The 19,496-nt window shown below is 44.9% G+C and overlaps 1 protein-coding gene across 1 annotated transcript; it reads right to left on the bottom strand.

Annotated features, from left to right (window-relative positions):
• Positions 1 to 6,606: 6,606 nt before the first annotated feature.
• On the bottom strand, positions 6,607 to 14,587 carry LOC148874418 (uncharacterized). The gene is made up of 4 exons (XM_088965618.1): positions 13,647 to 14,587; positions 13,451 to 13,552; positions 8,002 to 8,064; positions 6,607 to 7,911 (listed from the first exon to the last, which is right to left on the bottom strand). The coding sequence occupies exons 3-4, from the start codon at positions 8,035 to 8,037 to the stop codon at positions 7,600 to 7,602; spliced, it is 348 nt and encodes a 115-aa protein (XP_088821744.1). The 5' UTR covers positions 8,038 to 8,064; positions 13,451 to 13,552; positions 13,647 to 14,587; the 3' UTR covers positions 6,607 to 7,599.
• Between the last annotated feature and the right edge of the window lie 4,909 nt (positions 14,588 to 19,496).

Raw genomic sequence — 19,496 nt, 5'->3', positions numbered from 1 at the left:
ATGGTAAGGGCGTCCGGACAGTACCAGGCTGACGCTCTGATAGAAAGACTGGAGAAAAGTGAAGAGCTATGATAGTTCTTCACCAAACAAGGAGCCAACACAACAATACAGGAGTTGGTCATCAGGGCACTGACCGAAGTATTCCGGCACCCCCTGCAACTGTACAACCACGACCGTAGCAGTATCGAGTTTACAATGGAGGACATGTTGGCCGCTGACCCTCATCACAATAGACCCATAGATATCATGGAGAAGATAGGAGGTTTTGACATGAGAAGATCGATGGTCGACCCAGGAAGCTCTGTTAACCTCATTTCTGTCCATACACTAGAATTAATAAACTTTCGAAAAGAGGATATCAAAGGATTTCCTTTAGAGATAACAAACTTCAACGGGAACCCATCTATCACCGAAGGGTCCATCGAGCTGTAGGCTGTGAGTAGGCCATTTTACCATAATGCAAGAGTTCCAAATAATCCTGAGAAGAACCTACTATCACGCCCTCTTGAGACGTCCACTGATCAATGACCTTGCCCTCGTCCCTTCAACATACCACCAATGCATCAATGGCAGATACCGAGGGAGATCGATAAGGATCCCAGCCACTAGGGCCCTGTTCGATAAGTCCAAGATGCACCTCCAAGACCCCATCTACTTCACGAATTTAACAGAAGACGACGAAACAATGATAGCCAAAGTCGAGGGAATAAAGATGTCGCACCCACTTGAGAACAAACCCATAGGAACAACGGAACATCGGAAGAGAAGCAGATGCGTCCGGATGATAGGGGATGACGGGAAGGAATACTACATCATCGTCGAGGACAATGAGGATGACGAACCACCTGTAGCTAAGAAAGCAATACCTGAGGTATGATTTTACAATTTATTTCACGTAGCCTTATTGCAGCTTGTATTACAAAAATAAAGTTTAATTTTTTTCAAAAGAAGATTCAAAACTTAATTTATATTTTCCAAATCAAATATGTCTTTTTTTCTTCAAAAATTTTTCTTGCATTTCTCTAACGGAAGACTCTAAGTAATGTCTTAACTAGTACCATTTCACCACATTGCAAACTGATGTCGCTACGATCTTACCATCATGCAAAAATCCAACTACTGAACATGGCACAAAGGTACAACATTAAAATCGTAGAGCTATATAGACATGAATTATCCAAAATTCAAACCAAATAACAACTTGGACAACTTCAAGAATTGAAAGAAAATGCACTGGAATACTGCGATGAAGTCAGAGCGCCTCCGAGGTGCATGACGGATTCCATCGACACGGTTGTGGAACCATTAGAAGAGATTAACCTAGCAACTGACGAAATAGATAAAAGACCTTTATACATATCCACCAGGCCAGCAGCCAAAGACAAAGGGAAACTCATCACACTTCTAAAAGGTAAGGAGACATCCTTATCACTAAAACTTTAGAGCCCAAAACTAGTCTGACCCGCGTTTCTCTCACAGAATTTCAAGATGTATTCGCCTGGTCATATGACCAGATGCCAGAACTCGATTTAGAGCTTGTCCGTCATTCTTTATGCATAGACCCAAAATTTAAGCCAATGAAGCAACCGTAAAGGATCTTTAAGCTGGAAATAACTCTAAGGATCAAAGAGGAAGTAGAACGACTCTTGAAAGTAGGCTTCATTAGCTCACCCTTAGTGGCTCACTATTGTAGTTCCAGTAAAGAAGAAGAACGGGCAACTGATGTTAGTACCTTTCCCACCTAGTCCCTCAACAATAGTCAAACACCCAAGTACAAACTTCACCTTGTCGCAGATGTTGCATCGATTTTAGGGACCTGAACAGGGTCTATCCAAAAGATGAATTCCCCCTTTCCAACATGGAGTTGTTGATAGGCTCAATAGTGGGACATGAGCTTTTCTCCTCCCTAGATGCCTATAGTGGGTACAACCAAATTTTCATGGACCCCGCAGATGCACCCCACACAGCCTTCAGGATACCCATAAGGAACTTCTATTACAAGATGATGCCCTTTGGCTTGAAGAATGTTGGAGCCACATATCAGAGAGCGATGGCAAGTGTTTTCCGTGACATGGTTCACAAGTAAATAAAGTGTTACGTGGATGACATAGTTGTCAAGGGTAGAAGAAGAGAACAACATTCAGAAGTTTTGAGAAAAGTGTTCGCGAGATGCTGAGAATTCAAGTTAAGATTGAACCCACTAAACTGCGCATTTGGAGTACAGTCTGAAAAGTTCCTAGAATATCAGGTAGATCAGTCTGGGATATATCCGGATGAAAGTAAGGTTAGATCCATCTTAGATCTTCCGCCACTAGTGAATGAGTCCCAGCTGAAAACTTTCCTAGGAAAGGTCGCGTACTTAAGAAGGTTTATCCCCCGCCTCGCACATGCAGCTCTGCCATTGATGAAATTAGTCAAGAAATCTGTAAAATTTAGATGGGCTCAGGAGCATCAAATTACCTTTGAGTAATTAAAGGCAACACTAGCTAAGGCATCGACGATGTCACCGCCCAAAGATGGGCCAGAGTTCAGAATATACATCGCAACAGAATTAGAAGCCATAGGATTCCTACTAGCATAGGAAGATAGGGGCAAAGTGGACTCCCCATCTACTACGCCAGTAGAACTTTGAAACTGACGGAAAGGAACTATTCCCATATTGAGCAATAGTGCCTGACCTTGGTTTTTTCTATACAAAAATTTAGGCACTACATCCTAGGGCAAAACGTGAGGCTCCTCTCTTTGGTAGAATCGTTAAGTGGATGATGCAACTCAATGAGTATGTGATAGAGTATACACGGCCTAAAGCCATTAAGTGCCAGGTAGCAACAGGCCTATTGGCCACTTTCCCATCAAGCTTTGACTTTCCCATATCAGAAGAGGTTCTTGGAGACATACCTATGATTGCACTAGCTGAAAATAGAGAGTGAACCCTATCCTTCGATGGGAGCAGCACGAACACTTCGGCTGGCATTGGAGTAACCTTAACTTCCCCCGATGGACAAACCTTTGCTTACTCATTTAAGCTTCAATTCCCCTATTCCCACAATATAGCAGAGTACAAAGCATTGGTCATCCGCCTGATAAAAGCCATAGAAGCCAACGCAAAAAAGATAAAGGTAATTGGTGACGCCAAGCTGGTGATCGGACAAATTGATGGAAGCATGACAGTGAAGGAGATAACCATCCTACCATATAGGACCCTGATCCAAAAGCTAGTTCGTAACCTGGATGTAGACTTCAAACATTAGAACAGAGCTAAAAATAGGTTCGTTGATGCACTAGCAGCCTTAGGGTCGAAGATTCAAGCCAATCTAGAGCCAATATGGATTACCATCCAATCAGTCGACAAACAATCAACTTTTACCCTAAGAGACCAAGTGGAAGATGAGGAACAAATAGCAGCAGACGATTGGAGGTATGAAGTAATACAGAAGCTAAAAGGGCAAGCCATAGGGATGCAAGACATTAGGCTAATTGCAAAGTTCCAATTGTTCAATGGGGTGCTATATCACAATGAATCAGATGGTGTAAGGACAAGGTGCCTAAGCAAACCAAAGGCAGAAGTGGTGTTAGACGAAGTTCAGAAGGCCAATTGCGGTGATGTCACAAGTACCCTATTCCGTAAACTACAACGGTTAGGGTATTACTAGCTTGCAATGTAGTGGGACTTTACTAAGGTACAAAGAGAATGTGATAAATGTGCCCTACAAACAGACATCAGAGGATGCTTAATAGTCTGCGATGAGGACTGGAGGAGGATGTACATAGAGTACCTGTTGGAACACACTCCCCATCGATATCCAGTTGCGGAGGAAGCTATTATCCAAGGTCAAGAGGTTCTACCTCCAAGATGGGGTGGTGTACATGAAATCACAAGCAGGAAAACCTCTGCGATGCTTAGCCGATGAGGAGATTGATGACGTATTAGAAGTAGCCCATAGCTCTGAACCTGTAGCCCACCAAGGCCAGGTTGCCCTACATGACCACATCCTACACCTTAGTTTCTATTGGCTGACTATGATGGAAGATACATAGTGAAATGTGCACCGATGTTGACAAGTGCCAAATCCGCGATGAAAGAATCCACAAGCCTGCCAACAGCCTACATCCAATCATCACACCCTGGCCCTTTCACACATAGGGGGTAGACCTCATCAGAAAGATACACCCACCCTCTAGGGGTACTATTTCATCATTGTAGCCATAGACTACTTCACCAAGTGGGCAGAAGCCATTCTGTTATGACGGATCTGTGTAGCCAACACAGCAAACTTCTTGCGATAAAACATAGTCCATAGATTCAGGGTACCAATGCGGATACTGACCGATAATGGCATGTCCATCAAAAACCAGGAAGTCTATGACCTCCTAGGGAAGTATGGGGCGAGATTAGGAATATCTACAACATATTACCCCCAGGGCAACGGTTAGGTAGAGGCCACAAACAAGACACTACTAAGAATGTTGAGCAAAACAGTGGCCGATAATCAAAGGGATTGAGCAGATAAACTATCAGAAACACTTTCGGCTTATCGCACCTCTATTAGAAAACGCACACATGCGATACCCTACTCCTTAGTCTACAGTCAAGAAGTAGTACTCCCGGCTGAGATAAAAGTTGTATCCACCAGGAAAGCCTTCGCAATGGGTAAGAAGATAAGGCCAGAAGACTTAGATGCCTTACTTACAGACAAACTTGAAGTGGTAGATGAAATTAGAGATGCATCTTTGCAGAAGCAAAGAAAATACAAACAGGCCCTAGCTAACAACTTCAATAGACACTTAAGGCCTAGAAGCTTCAAAGAAGAGGATAAAGTATTGAAGACAACTCTCAATGTTAGACAAGGCAAATCTGAAGGAAAGTTCGCACCAACATGGGAAGGGCCCTATTTGATAAAAGAAGCCCACCACTCGGGCTACTATGTACTAAAAACTATAGATACTGGTGAAGATGATGAAACCATAAATGGTTACTAGTTGAAACCTTACTTTGATTAGTTGTATACTTCTATACCTACACAAGCTAATGTACATGTTTTATGAATAAATCTACTATGTTTTACATGATCTCTTTCGACTATTTGCTTGTGATAAAGTCTAGCATTATCATTACGATAAAGTTGCCATACCCTTCAACTAAGAATATAGGCATCTGTAATAAAAGGAATTATTCCTTTATCTGCTCATATACATGTCTTGTTAATAACCATAATTTGTGACAAAATGAATGATCAATCTTTTATTTGCTTAAATACATATCTTACTTATAGCCATATAAGCAGTTTCGTTGTACTTACAAAGCCCTGGACACCTCGGGCACTTCAGTAAGCCCCGGCACCCTAGGCACACTACAAAGCCCCAGACACCCCAGACACTCTACTAAGCCCTGGCACCCCAGGCACACTACAAAGCCTCGGACACCCTAGGCACTCTACTAAGCCCTGGCACCCCAGGCACCTCAGTAAGCCCCGGCACCCTAGGCACACATATAAAGCCTTGGACACCCTAGGCACCTCAGTAAGCACTAGCACCTCAAGCACACATACAAAGCCCTAGACACCCCGGGCATCTCAGTAAGCCCTAGCATACCAAGCACAAACAAAGCCCTGGACACCCCGGGCACATCAGTAAGCCCCGACAACCCAAGCACAGACAAAGCCCTAGCAACCCTAGGCACAGACAAAGCCCTAGCAACCCCAAGCACAAACAAAGTCCTGGCAACCCCAGGCATAGACAAAGCCCTGGACACCCCGGGCACATCAGTAAGCCCCGACAACCCAAGCACAGACAAAGCCCTAGCAACCCTAAGCACAGACAAAGCCCTAGCAACCCCAAGCACAAACAAAGTCCTGGCAACCCCAGGCATAGACAAAGCCCTGGTACCCCAATCATAGACAAAGTCCTAGCAACCCTAGGCATAGACAAAATCCTAGCAACTCCAAGCACAGCTAAAGTTCTAGCGAACCTAGGCACAACAACACCCCTATGTGGCCATTGGGGGGCTTCATCGATGGCAGAGGTGATTTCTACTCAATTCATACAAACACTCTAGCTAATCATGATGAACTAATGGAAAATAAATCCCATCTGTCTCTACATCGACAATAAAACTCTGCTAGCAAACAACACTTTGTTCCTTCAAACATAGTTGCGATGAAAGTCCTACCTATGCTACCTACTTATATCATGATCGAGCCTAGTTCACGATAAAACTAGAGCGATACAAGGATGATTGGCATGACTCCTACACAAGAAGGGCACACGTCCATGAAATCATTGGGGGGCTCCATTGACAGAACGCATGAACCCCTCCACCGAAATTCACAAACACAGATACCCACTCCCCTAGCAAAATCTGGGAGACCGAATTTCACCCATGAAACATTGACAATAATATGCCATTTGCACTAACGACCGCGGCAAACTTAGCACAACTCATCAATAGTTTGCAATAAGGCGATATCCCACACCACTTGGCCTCTCTAAATAACCCGCGATAATGCGGCATTATTCTCGCCCTCAATTATGATAAAGCCGACCAGGAATTCGTTAACTTACGATCACCACTATATCTCTATTGCATGACAAGTATGAACACGAGAGTAGCATACCACGATCAAGTTTCCTACATATCCGAATTACAGATTATCGCTCATAGAGTCCAGCCAAAGGGCTGAGCCTAAGCGAATGCCACACTACATATGTCCTATAAGCACACTAGTAGCCTTACAAGAACCATGAGGACCAAAAACACAACGCAATTGGTGATCAAAGCACTGAAAGCCAAAAATCTCCCTACAATATATGACCTGATTAATACCGAATACAATTGAATTATGTACTCTCTAACAAAAAAAACAAGCAATGGTCATTTGGCCCACTTTTCCTGGATTGTGGATATGGCCTCTAGCACGTGGTTGGACTCTTCAAATTTCTTCAGGTTCTCCAACTCCACCTTATAATCATCAAGGATCCGCTCCTGTTGCGCACACTCCTCCCTTAGACCCTTGAGCTTGTCCGTGACCCTAGCGGTGCTTGCCTCAACAATTTTCCAGCGCCAGCGAACATCCTTCATGGAACGGAACAAGTCATTCTGAGGTATGTCCCTGCTGGCTTTCCAAAAGGCATGCACTAATATCACAACCAATTACTCGATCTGGGTCATGAAGAAATCCATCGATGAAAACACCCGACATGCCTCCAACCAGCAGGAAAAGTCAGCCCACGACAAATCATCTGACGGATGACGCATCACACGACTCATTAGGGTAGCAACAGTGTTAAGGGCATGACCTACAATCTCGGGATGCAGCCTCCCACATGAATCGCAGTCAACGCGAACTCGGAAACTGCACTGGAAATGGTTTACTGCAGGCCTTTGCCCTGAACCAGCACCGACTCCACCACTGGGAAGTGCAACAACGGGATATTGTGATTGTCGCAATATTCTAATAGCTCCCACCGTATCTCAAGTAGCTCCTCTTCATTTGACAACTCCTCGAAGGGAAAGACAAAGCCAGGCTCCACCTCTTCATTCCCTGAGTGACGCTCTGCCTTAGCCAAGACCTTACGCCCCACAGAGTCATTTACCCCAGTTCACGTAGAAGCATCCCGGGTGATGCCAAAAGTTGCAACAGGGGACTGAGGCTCGACAAGAACCACACACTCCAGACCTTCGGTACCTTCAGCATCACCAGTGGCCGCACTAGAGGATTCTGCACAATCGGTCGCCACTCCCGTGTCCACAGCTAGCTGATTGGTCCAATCCACAGAAACTATGTTGTCACCCACGGTAACCTCAGCAACTATGGAATCGACGCGGGGGGGCTGCATTGCCCTCAACTCCTCGGCCAATCGCCTGAAGAAAGGCGTGTTTGGCACCTCAACTGGATATTCAAAGAGGAGTGCCTGCAACAAAGCCAGATACAAATAGTCAGATTAACGATATTGGCCATATGCCGCATACTGAATAGGTAATGAAACAAAGTTGTGATCTACCTTTTGATCCACTCCATCGACGCCCAAGACATCCATGCCGGGTTGAGCTCCATCGTGGTTAACCTGCCTCAGAACAAAGGATTGTTTTATGATCAGTTCTCACAATATATATGATACGTGCATGCATGCAGCAGCCGAAGACCCGGTCAAAGTGGATAGCAGCAGAAGACCCGGTCATGTTAGCTCTTAATTGGGATAAGCCTTATCCATTCAGTTTTAATTCTGTTAGAATAGATAAGTCTTCAATTCTGCTCCTAGATAAGTGCATTCTGTTTCCTAGATAAGTGCATTAGATAAGTCTTCAATTTCTGTTCCTAGATAAGTGCATTCTGTTTCCTAAATAAGTGCATTCTGTTTTTTTGTTGATAAGCTCCTAAGATTAAGGGGCAGTAGTTCCTATTTCTACTCCCAGTTTGTAGCACCATAAGGCTATAAATATAGCCGGAATGAATGGAGTTGGCATTGGCTTTTCTACAAACAAACTCTCTCTCTCTCTCTTCTCCTTATTCTAGATCCTTCTCCCTCTTGTTAGATGACTTGAGCGTATCATTGGTATCAGAGCCGGTTCGACCATGGACACCCGTGGAAAGACGAACGCGGAGTTCCGCAATAAGGTCAATGAAACCTTAGCACGGCATGAGTCGAGCTTCGACCAAATGAACACTGTCTTGCAAGCAGTGTTAACTGAACTCCAAGCCCTTCGAGCCTCACGAACCACTCCCAATACCACTCCCGAGACCAACCCCTTCGCCCATGAAGAATCCTCACAGCCCCATACTTCCCGTTCAAGCTCCACCCATGACCACCCTCATCAACACGTCAAGCTGTCATTCCCAAAATTTAATGGGGATGATCCGAGCGGTTGGATTTACAAGGCGGAGCAGTATTTTGAATTTCAAAATATTGTTCCGGACCAACAGGTGCAGCTAGCTTCCTTCCATTTGGAAGGCATCACCTTACAGTGGCACAGGTGGTTGACCAAGCATCGCGGACCGCTCACATGGGAAGAACTCTCCAAAGCGGTGTTACAACGGTTCGGCCCCACCGACTACGAGGACCCATCAGAGGCATTAACCCGCCTAAAGCAAACCACCACTGTGACGGCTTATCAAGAAGCCTTCGAGAGGCTCTCTCACCAAGTTGATGGCCTGCCTGAGAGCTTTCTCATTGGCTGTTTCATTGCAGGACTTCGTGATGACGTTCGTTTAGATGTGAAGATCAAGCAGCCTCGAACTTTGATAGAGGCGATGGGAGTGGCCCGGTTAATTGAGGAACGAAATCACTTACATGGGAGAGCTAGCCAACCGATTCGATCCCCATCAGCCATGACAACCCAGAAGGCGTCGCCCAACCCCATGGCCGGTGTACTTGGGCCTCCACCAAGCTCGCGCGCGAACCAGGTTTCCAGTGCTCCTTCCTCAACATTCCGGCGACTCACCAACCAGGAGGCACGAGAACGTCGTGAGAAGGGGCTGTGTTACTACTGTGATGAGAAGTTCACCTCCGGCCACCGTTGTGCACGTCCACAACTGTTCATGATTGAGGATCCGGAACCGACGGACGCAGAGACTGTCGAATCAGAGGAGGAAAACCAAGAATCCATCCCTGAAATCTCCTACCATGCTATTGCAGGAGCTGAGCACCCGCAAACCATACGTGTTCTTGGGAAACTGAAAAACAAGAACGTGACCGTATTAATTGATGGCGGCAACACCCACAACTTCGTTGACCAAGCCATCGTCTCCAAGTTCGGGTTGCCAGTGAACCGAGACAAGAAATTTCAAGTTATGGTGGCCAACCGTGAAAAGATCGAGTGTATGGGGCAGTGCCGATCTCTCACCCTCGCCATTCAAGGACACCCCATTACCGCTGACTATCATGTTCTTCCCGTCGCAGCATGCCAGTTGGTGTTGGGAGTACAGTGGCTAGAGACGCTTGGACCCGTCGAGATGGATTACAAACAACTAACCTTGACGTTCAAAAAGGAGGGACTCTCTTGCACCTTCCAAGGATTGGGACGAGCCAGCATCGAAGCCTTAACCAACAAGGAATGCAATGGTTACAAGGTACGGGATTTTTTTTTCAAATAGTTCCTTCACATAGCAGCGGCCAACCAGGTTTTTTTCCACCCGAGATGGACCACCTTCTCACCAAATTTTCCCATGTGTTTGAGCCGCCCACAAGCCTGCCTCCTAAACGACCACATGACCACCGGATTGCACTGCTTCCCGACAAAGGACCGGTGAGTGTGAGGCCATATCGATACCCGTATTACCAGAAGACCGAAATAGAGAAGATGGTGAAGGAGCTTTTGCAGACAGGGCTGATAAGACCAAGCAATAGCCCATTCTCATCGCCGGTTTTGCTAGTGAAGAAGGCTGATGGAGCTTGGCGGTTTTGCGTGGATTACCGAGCACTGAACGAAATCACTATTAAAAACAAGTATCCCATTCCCGTGATTGATGAATTATTAGATGAGCTCTACGGCACCAAATTTTACTCCAAACTAGATCTACGGTCGGGATACCATCAGATTCGAGTGCAAGAAGAAGACGTTCCTAAAACGGCTTTCCGAACGCATGAAGGGCATTACGAGTTCTTAGTGATGCCGTTCGGCTTGACGAATGCACCTGCAACTTTTCAAAGCCTCATGAACGACCTCTTCCGCCCATACCTCCGGAAATTTATTTTGGTCTTCTTCGACGACATTCTGGTTTATTCTAAATCATGGGAAGACCACCTATCTCATTTGAGAGTTGTTCTAACTGTATTATCCTCTAACAAATTATTTGCAAAAATGTCAAAATGTCAATTTGGGGTTTCGCAGGTCGAGTACTTGGGTCATGTGATTTCAGAACAAGGCGTGTCCATTGATCCAGCCAAAATACAAGCTGTTCTCGCATGGCCTACACCGACATCAGCAAAGGGGGTCTGTGGCTTCCTCGGGTTAGCAGGATATTACCGGAAGTTCATCCGCGACTTCGGAAGCATTGCAGCTCCCTTAACCCAACTGTTGACCAAAGGGGGATTTCAATGGAACGAGGCAGTAGAGTTGGCCTTTCAGCAATTGGAGAAGGCACTCACTTCACCGCCAATCCTACATCTACCAGATTTCTCCCAACGGTTTGTGATTGAATGCGATGCGAGTGGAACCGGGATTGGCGCCATCCTCATCCAGCAAAACCGACCGGTGGCCTACTTCAGTGAAGCATTGAAAGGTTCAGCCTTGGCATTATCCACCTATGATAAGGAGATGTTAGCTATTGTCAAAGCCGTTAAGAAATGGCGCCCATATCTGCTTGGGAAACCATTCACAGTCCGCACCGACCAAAAAAGTCTTAAATATTTACTCGAGCAGAGGATAACCACACCGACACAAACGCGGTGGCTGCCAAAGATACTGGGCTATGACTATGAGATCGAGTATAAAAAAGGGGCTGAGAACCAAGGTGCGGATTCCTTGTCACGTATGGCTGAATTTCAGTTTCTTTCCATCTCTATACCACACGCAGACTGGTGGCCGATGCTACAAGAAGAGGTCAAACAAGACACCTTTTATGAGGAATTGATGAAAAAGCGACCCTCCCACAAGTTGCTTCAACGGGATGGGGTATGGTTCAAGGGGGACAAGATTTATTTGAGCCCCACCTCCACCTTGATTTCAAAGGTGGTGGCGGACTGCCACTCATCCCCTGTAGGGGGACACTTTGGGTTTCATAAGACCCTCTCTCGCATCAAGCATAGCTTCCTTTGGCCCCACATGCGTTGGACGGTGAAGGAGTTCTTGCAACAATGTGACGTATGTCAGCGCTTCAAAACAGATTGCATGAGACCAACGGGATTGCTTCAGCCATTACCAATTCCTACTCAAATGTGGACAGACATTTCCATGGACTTCATCGAAGGATTGCCTTCCTCCAATGGGTACACGGTTATCATGGTAATTGTGGATCGGTTGAAAAAATATGCCCACTTCATTCCCTTAAAACACCCATTCACTGCCACCACAGTCGCGAAGGCATTTGTTGCCAACGTTGTCCGCCTACACGGAGTACCAACATCCATTGTTAGCGACCGTGACAAGGTATTCATCAGCTCATTCTGGCAGACACTTTTTCAGATGCATGGGATGAAATTGTGTATGAGCTCCAGTTACCACCCCCCAACCGATGGGCAAACCGAAGTTGTTAACCGAACGTTGGAGCAATATCTACGGTGCTTTGCAGGTGACCAGCCGCGAAAATGGGTAGAGTGGGTTCCTTGGGCAGAATACAGCTACAACACCTCCACTCACTCTTCCACCAAAATGACACCCTTCGAAGCAGTCTACGGAATCCCACCCCCTAGTCTCCTGACCTATGTACCGGGTACAGCTCGAGTAGGGGCAGTTGACGAATACTTGTGTGACTGGGACATCATCCTATGCGAGCTACAACATAACCTCCAGGTAGCCCGGAACCGGATGAAATGTCAAGTGGACCAGCACTGATGAGAAGTCTCGTTCGTAGCAGGTGACTTCGTGTATGTGAAGCTACAGCCTTACCGGCAGACCTCGGTGGCGTTTCGGCATTCCATGAAGCTCGCCCCACGTTATTTTGGGCCGTATCCAATCATTGAGAAGATTGGTCCAGTAGCCTACCGCTTAGCCTTGCCCCCCGGCTCTCAAATCCACAATGTGTTTCATGTTAGTTTGTTGCGGAAGCACTTGGGACCCATCACCCCTACTTCCACTCAGCTTCCTCCAATCTCGGATACTTCGACCATCCTACCCCAACCGGAAGCAATCCTGGATCGCCGTATTATTCACAAGGGCAAATACCGCCCAAAATCCGAAGTCTTGGTCAAATGGATTGGGGCGCCAGCTGAGGATGCAACCTGGGAGAATGAATGGCGCTTCAGAAAAGCTTATCCCGACTTCCTTGCGGACAAGGATCCTTCAGGGGGGAGGAGAATGATACGTGCATGCATGCAGCAACCGAAGACCCGATCAAAGTGGATAGCAGCAGAAGACCCGGTCATGTTAGCTCTTAATTGGGATAAGCCTTATCCATTCAGTTTTAATTCTGTTAGAATAGATAAGTCTTCAATTCTGCTCCTAGATAAGTGCATTCTGTTTCCTAGATAAGTGCATTAGATAAGTCTTCAATTTCTGTTCCTAGATAAGTGCATTCTGTTTCCTAGATAAGTGCATTCTGTTTTTTTGTTGATAAGCTCCTAAGATTAAGGGGTAGTAGTTCCTATTTCTACTCCCAGTTTGTAGCACCATAAGGCTATAAATATAGCCGGAATGAATGGAGTTGGCATTGGCTTTTCTACAAACAAACTCTCTCTCTCTCTCTCTTCTCCTTATTCTAGATCCTTCTCCCTCTTGTTAGATAACTTGAGCGTATCAATATACTAACAACAACAATAACAAATTAAAATTTAAAACATGCACTTAAGTGCTCACCAAACCCGCCTCGACAGAGGAGGTGACCAGAGCCTCTGTCACTTGCTCCGGAGACACCACTCGAGCCTCCGTGTCCACACGAATGCCTTTGCTCTCTACAAACTACGAAAAAGGAAAGGGCAAACAAAATTAGCACAATTTTTTGTCCAACACAACATAAAATGGAATGGTAGAGCACAAATTAAGAAAAACCTACTGAATCATCACCCCCAGGACCTCACTTGGGGCGAGGGGGGCCTTCCTCTTCATCCACCTGCTAGAGAAACAGACAATGGCACCCACCGTGATCGGCATCCCTATAAACTTTATGGCCGCCATAGTCCCACCCACAGCAGTCAAGGCCGGAGACCCCTGGCCACCCTCACGAACCTACGATGAAGCCGCAAGCAAAGGTTCTGGCGGCCTATCTGAATGAAAAGAATGGGGCACTCTCGCAGACCTATCCCTCTTCATTGGAGGGGGATGGCTACATTCCCCATCATCGGCAGCCGACCATTTCCCGGTATGCTTGGACGGCGACCTCTTCGACAGACCAGGGCGAACAATAACTCCACTCCCTCTATCTAGCAGCGTGACCTTCAGGAGGGGTTGACACATGACGCAGATGGGGGTTCGTCCACAGTAGCTCCTGGAACCCCCCGAACAATGTGCAGAGATAATGACAAGTAGAGAGACCTGCACACCTGTACCCTGCCATACCCAGCCACTGGAAACCGAGCACACCCAAGGAAAGCATGGTTGTGATGCCGGACCTAAAAAATTGGGCGCCCATGTCGTCATACCCAGATTGCTGGAGCACCTGATCCGGACGGTACACAAAGAGTTGTGCCTCACCTGAGTGATCTAAATAGCCGATAACACTAGGCCACAGGATCGACTGTGCCATACTCGTAGTAGCACTTCCCATATCGAGAGCATACTGATTATCTCCACCTTCAAAGATAGGCACACTGATGCAGAACGACACAGAGTGGTGCACTGTCTGAGCATATGGCCTCCACATGTAGCTGTCCAAAGAGGCCAACTTCATTCTAATCCGACTCAGTTTGAAGCTTTTGTCCCTCTTAGCCTGAAGCCAGCGCTTTCCCCTACTCACCATTGAGAGTAGCGACATGAAGACGGAGAGAATGCAGGCTCTGTGGCTTCACATTGAGCTTAAATCGCTTACAAATAAAGCTCACATGCCTCCTGCAGCTGGGGTTGTTAAGTTGTTAAACAGTGTCATCCTGCTGCTCGTACAAATACCCAAGGAACATCGACGCCAATGGAAGTGGATGCCCGCTGGCAACAAGGACAGTTAAGGGAATCAAAACGGTGTGGAGACCGTAATCTGGTATCCCCGGGAACAAGAAACAGGAGGCCACATAAAGGATGTAGGCGGCAAGGTGGCATTCATAGCCTGGACCTCGCACCATAACATCACTCCCGCCATGGCACTCGAACCAATAAGCCATCCACTGATCCAATGGAATCTTATCCCGAGATGTGGATTGGTCCACCAACGATTTATAGGGAGGAACTTGATAGACAGTGTATGCCCTTACCTCCAATTAGAATGATGTACATTAAGACATTTAATGGAAATGAATAAAGTACATATTTGATTCATGTTATTATGGTGTGTTTCTGTGTAATACCCTTAGATTGTACATATATGAGACTTATGTTAGTTTAGAATTTTCACAGCCGTTGAATAGATCTGGGGAGATTTATCCTACCAAGGCTGACACTGATGTGCCACCAAGTTGGTTGGGGTGGCTTGTTTCAGTTGTCAGGGTGAGACCTGAGGTACATGTAGTGTGGGTTTTCTTGACCCCTTGACTCGATTATGATACTGCACTAGGCGTCGGATTGTGCTGTCTTTGATATGCCAATCAGTGAGATCCTTAGAGGGGGTCAAAACCTAGGTATGTTGGGGCAGTCCGAGAATTCATCTAAGTGGGTGATCATAGTGATAGGATCAACCCCTTTGTCGAACAAAGTGAATGATCGGGGAATGCACTCTATCTGATGGAAACCTAAATTACTGGCAGTGAATTTCAAATGTGTTTGAATTTTGGTTTTGCAAAATATATTTATATAAATATATACTTATATATTATGGTTTCAAATTGTTTGCAAAAGGTTTTAATTCCTAAGATCCATGTGAGTAGAGAGTGCAACACTGTACCTTGGAGCCAAGGGAGAGATCCTCTCTTGTCGGGTAGTGTATGACCATTATGGGCTGAGAGGTTAAGTGTAAGACCATTGAGGGTAATACTTGATGGGATAATCTTGCATCTGCCCACAGTTTTTAGGTTTTCATAAGGTGGCTAGATCCAAGAACCATTTAGTGAAAATGTTGGGCCCATTAAGAGCCCATGGCGATGGACTCAGGGGTTCATTGTCTCCTACAATATATTCGGCCAGGCCTTGTAACAAAGGTTGGGCTAAATCCATGTGGCTAATGTGTAGATCAATGTTTGGGTCCCACACCATACAAGGATACCCAACTAGGCAGCAGTTTGGAGGATAAGTGAGCACATGGACTTAATGGGCCTAAAGCCTAATTCGAACTGGTTTAATATGATTAATTAAAGAGGGGCGGTTCTAGGATTTAGACCAGCAGACTCAGAGAGTCTAGATCAAAATAAAGATTTGGATTAGGAAACTCCTAATGAGGTTAGGAGGGCTGATCTTTATCTACAGATAAGATAAGGGATTATCCTTATCTCTTAAAAAGAGTCCAGATCCAAATACAAGATTTGGATTAGGAAACTCCTAATGGGATTAGGAGAAACTCTCTTTAAGGCTATAAATAGAGGAGGAGGGTGAACCCCAATCCATCCAATCAGATTACTGATACAAGAGAGAAGACGGTTGTAGTTGGATTAACGCCATCTTCTGCTCTTGCCTCCTCCTTTTGCTGCCGCCATTGCCAGTTCAATCTCCGCCTATAAGAGCGATCAAGAAAGGTTATTGATATCAATTTTTGGAGAAAAACTGATATGAAGTCGTGCTCACTCGCCCTCCATCAGATTCTTGGTGAAGAATCAGGTTCTTGCTGAAGGACCACCTTGCTGATTCTGCTCCACCCAATACTATATCATCTTCAGTGGGAGCAGTCTTTGGAGATCTCCTTGGGCATGAACACTTTCATTAGGAGTTACTACTACTCTATATCAGGTATATGCCTCTCCTACCTTTTGGTTTTAGATCTGGTTTGGTTTAAGGTTCAAGATTGATCCTTGAAAATGCAGTTTTCTAAAATAGGGAATGTGATTCTCACTTGGGAGAGAGAGAAATTTTTGAAATTTTGCCCAACCTACCTGAAGGTTTCGGCCATCCATATGATGGATCTCAAATCCCTTTAGTGGTATCAGAGCTAGGTTCAAATCTTGAACCGAAATTGGCTAGATCTGAAACTACACAAATGGGTAGAAGGCATTCTACCCTATTTGCGCAGATAAGAAATTTTTTAGGAAATCGGTTCCCAGATTAAGGGCAATGGATCTGAAATTAAATCTTTTAAATCTGATTTATATTTAGAATTGTTCTTTATATTTATCTTGATTTATGGGATGTTCATACGGTGGAGATTGTAATCTTGATTGGCGCAAGAAATCTGTGCTTTGCAGTTCTTTTACATTCTGGTATGTAATTAATTTTTTTTATTTTCTAGACTGAATGTATAGGAATTCGATCTGATGTAATATTAATAGAAAATTAGGGTTTTTCTTTTTTATTTCAATTAAGATCTAAGTTGATTGCGAAGAAGGAAGGATTTTCGCATATTAGGGTTCGCCCATCTATGATTTGCAGTTTGAGGAACTGTAAGCTGCGAACTAACCTCTATTTTGTAGGGTAGCAGGTCTGCGAACAGCCCTAGTACTGATTCTTGAATGTCTTTTATCATTAATTTAATTTCAGATCAATTCTTGAATTAAAAATCAAACCCTAGACCCATTCAAACTAGATTGGAGCAAACTAGTTGGACTGAATCTGTGGTTCGATGGGGGTTGTTCTCAGCCCAATTTTTTCACTCTTGGGTCAAGGGATTGATAGTTAATTGCAAGATCTAATTTGGCCTACACCTGTAAAGCCCAGTTTTAATGTGTTAAAACTGCTTAAGCCTATCAAATTGCATAAAAGCTATATGGGCCAAACTGCTCATTGCTATTCAGCCCATATACCTAGATAATATTAAACAGTAATATTATGGATAATTATGGGCTTTAATAATGGGTTTTATAGATATTAATTGATTGGATCAATTTTATTTCTGCATGTGATGTATGGATGTGTGATGTGCAACGTTCATGGGCCATAAGTACTTGGCCCATGTTGATACGATAGTGTCTCTTGCGCACACCATGGCTGAATGCACATCATTGCCATGATGTCCCTAAAGATCATTGGATGGTCTTCCTTCATGGTGGGCCCCACACTTTCCCTAAGAGGAACCCTTGCGGAACCCTAGCCGTTTAGGGCCTATCAAAATCTGGCTTTATGATAGTCAGTGGGAGCCACTTTGGCTTGACCTAAATTAAACTAGGGCATAACTTTTGTTGACTCTTGAAATATGAGTGTATGTGATAGGGAGATTCATATAATGAACTCTCTAAAGGCCTTCCATCATTAGCATGAATGTGGGTCCTCCAGTAATGAGGAAACGCACCATAAAATTGGGCTATCCATTTGCTATTGGATCTGTTGGAATGTTTCATAAGATGATAGGGGCGTCATAGACCGATGTGAGAGGGGCCTATCCTAAAATGGAAGACTCTCTCACGGTACATTGGCGTTCATGAATATGATGGGTGAGCACTCATTGGACAGAAAGATTTAACATAAAATGGCAATGAACCTTGTTTGACAGAGGCCAAAGGGAAAACTCATATGATGAGTGGATATGATCCTTCACAGAAAGGTGGTGCGGTTATGTAGCTGAAACTGTTGGTTTCATGCACCCTATGTGATTTCCCACATTTTCAGAAACATAATTTGCAATCTCCGTTATTGAGATAGGAGGGAAATCTAGGAGATGAATGAATAGAATTGGAACATAAATTAAAAGTCATATCTATGTAGATAACATGAATCAAATTAGGTTGTGGACTAATGTTTGCTTTTTATCAGAAATGACAAATGGACAATTTGCTAGACTGTTGAATGACAACAAACTAAAAGGCCCAAACTATGTTGACTGGTACCGTAACCTTATGCTGGTCCTCACTTCAGAGAAGTTGGATAAAGTAGCTAAGAATCCTACCCCGGAACGTCCGAGTTATAGGGCTTCTGAGGCCCATAGGAGGGACTACCAGGATTGGGAAGAAAAAAACTTCCTAGCCCGCTGCTACATCATTGCCTCCTTGGACAATCCAATACAGCGATAGTTCGATCAGATTGAATTGTCCAAGGATATCTTGGATAGTCTAAGGACGACGTACGAAGAGCAGAATCATTATACTTGGTAGAAGGTCTTGAAACCATTCATGACCTCTCAGATGTCCAAGAACCAACAGGTTCAGGATCATTGTCTTCAGATGATGGGCTATATCAATGAACTTGAGGCTCTTGGATACGGTCTTAACCATGTCACGAAGGTAGATGTCATCCTAAATTCTTTGCCTCCTTTTTTCAATCAGTTCATCATGAACTGCAACATGAACAAGCTAAATGTCAGCATCCAGGAACTCAACAATATGTTGTAGAGGGCCGAGGGACTGATTAAGAAGGATGAGTCCATTGCCATGCTTGTTGAAGCCGACAAATAGGGCAAGAAGAAAATGAAGGCAAAGAGAAAGCCTCAAAAGAAAGCTACTAAGTCTAAGAAGTAGAGGAAAGACAAAGCATCGGATGCTTGTCACTTCTGCAAACTGACCGGCCACTAGAAGAGGAACTGTCCTCAGCACCTGGAATCCAAGAGACAAAGTAATTTTGAATCCTATGTCATAGAAACCAATTTGTTGGTAACTTCTGCTTCCTGGTGCATTGACTCTGGGGTTTCGAATCATGCGTGTAACTCACTACAGGGGTTCAGAATAAGCAGAAGACTGAGTGACGG

Source organism: Nelumbo lutea, chromosome 1 (genome assembly GCF_056320005.1).
Source record: "Nelumbo lutea isolate HS-2025 chromosome 1, American lotus-T2T, whole genome shotgun sequence".
In the NCBI taxonomy this organism is placed as follows: domain Eukaryota; kingdom Viridiplantae; phylum Streptophyta; class Magnoliopsida; order Proteales; family Nelumbonaceae; genus Nelumbo; species Nelumbo lutea.
This window is presented reverse-complemented; position numbering and strand designations above follow the sequence as displayed.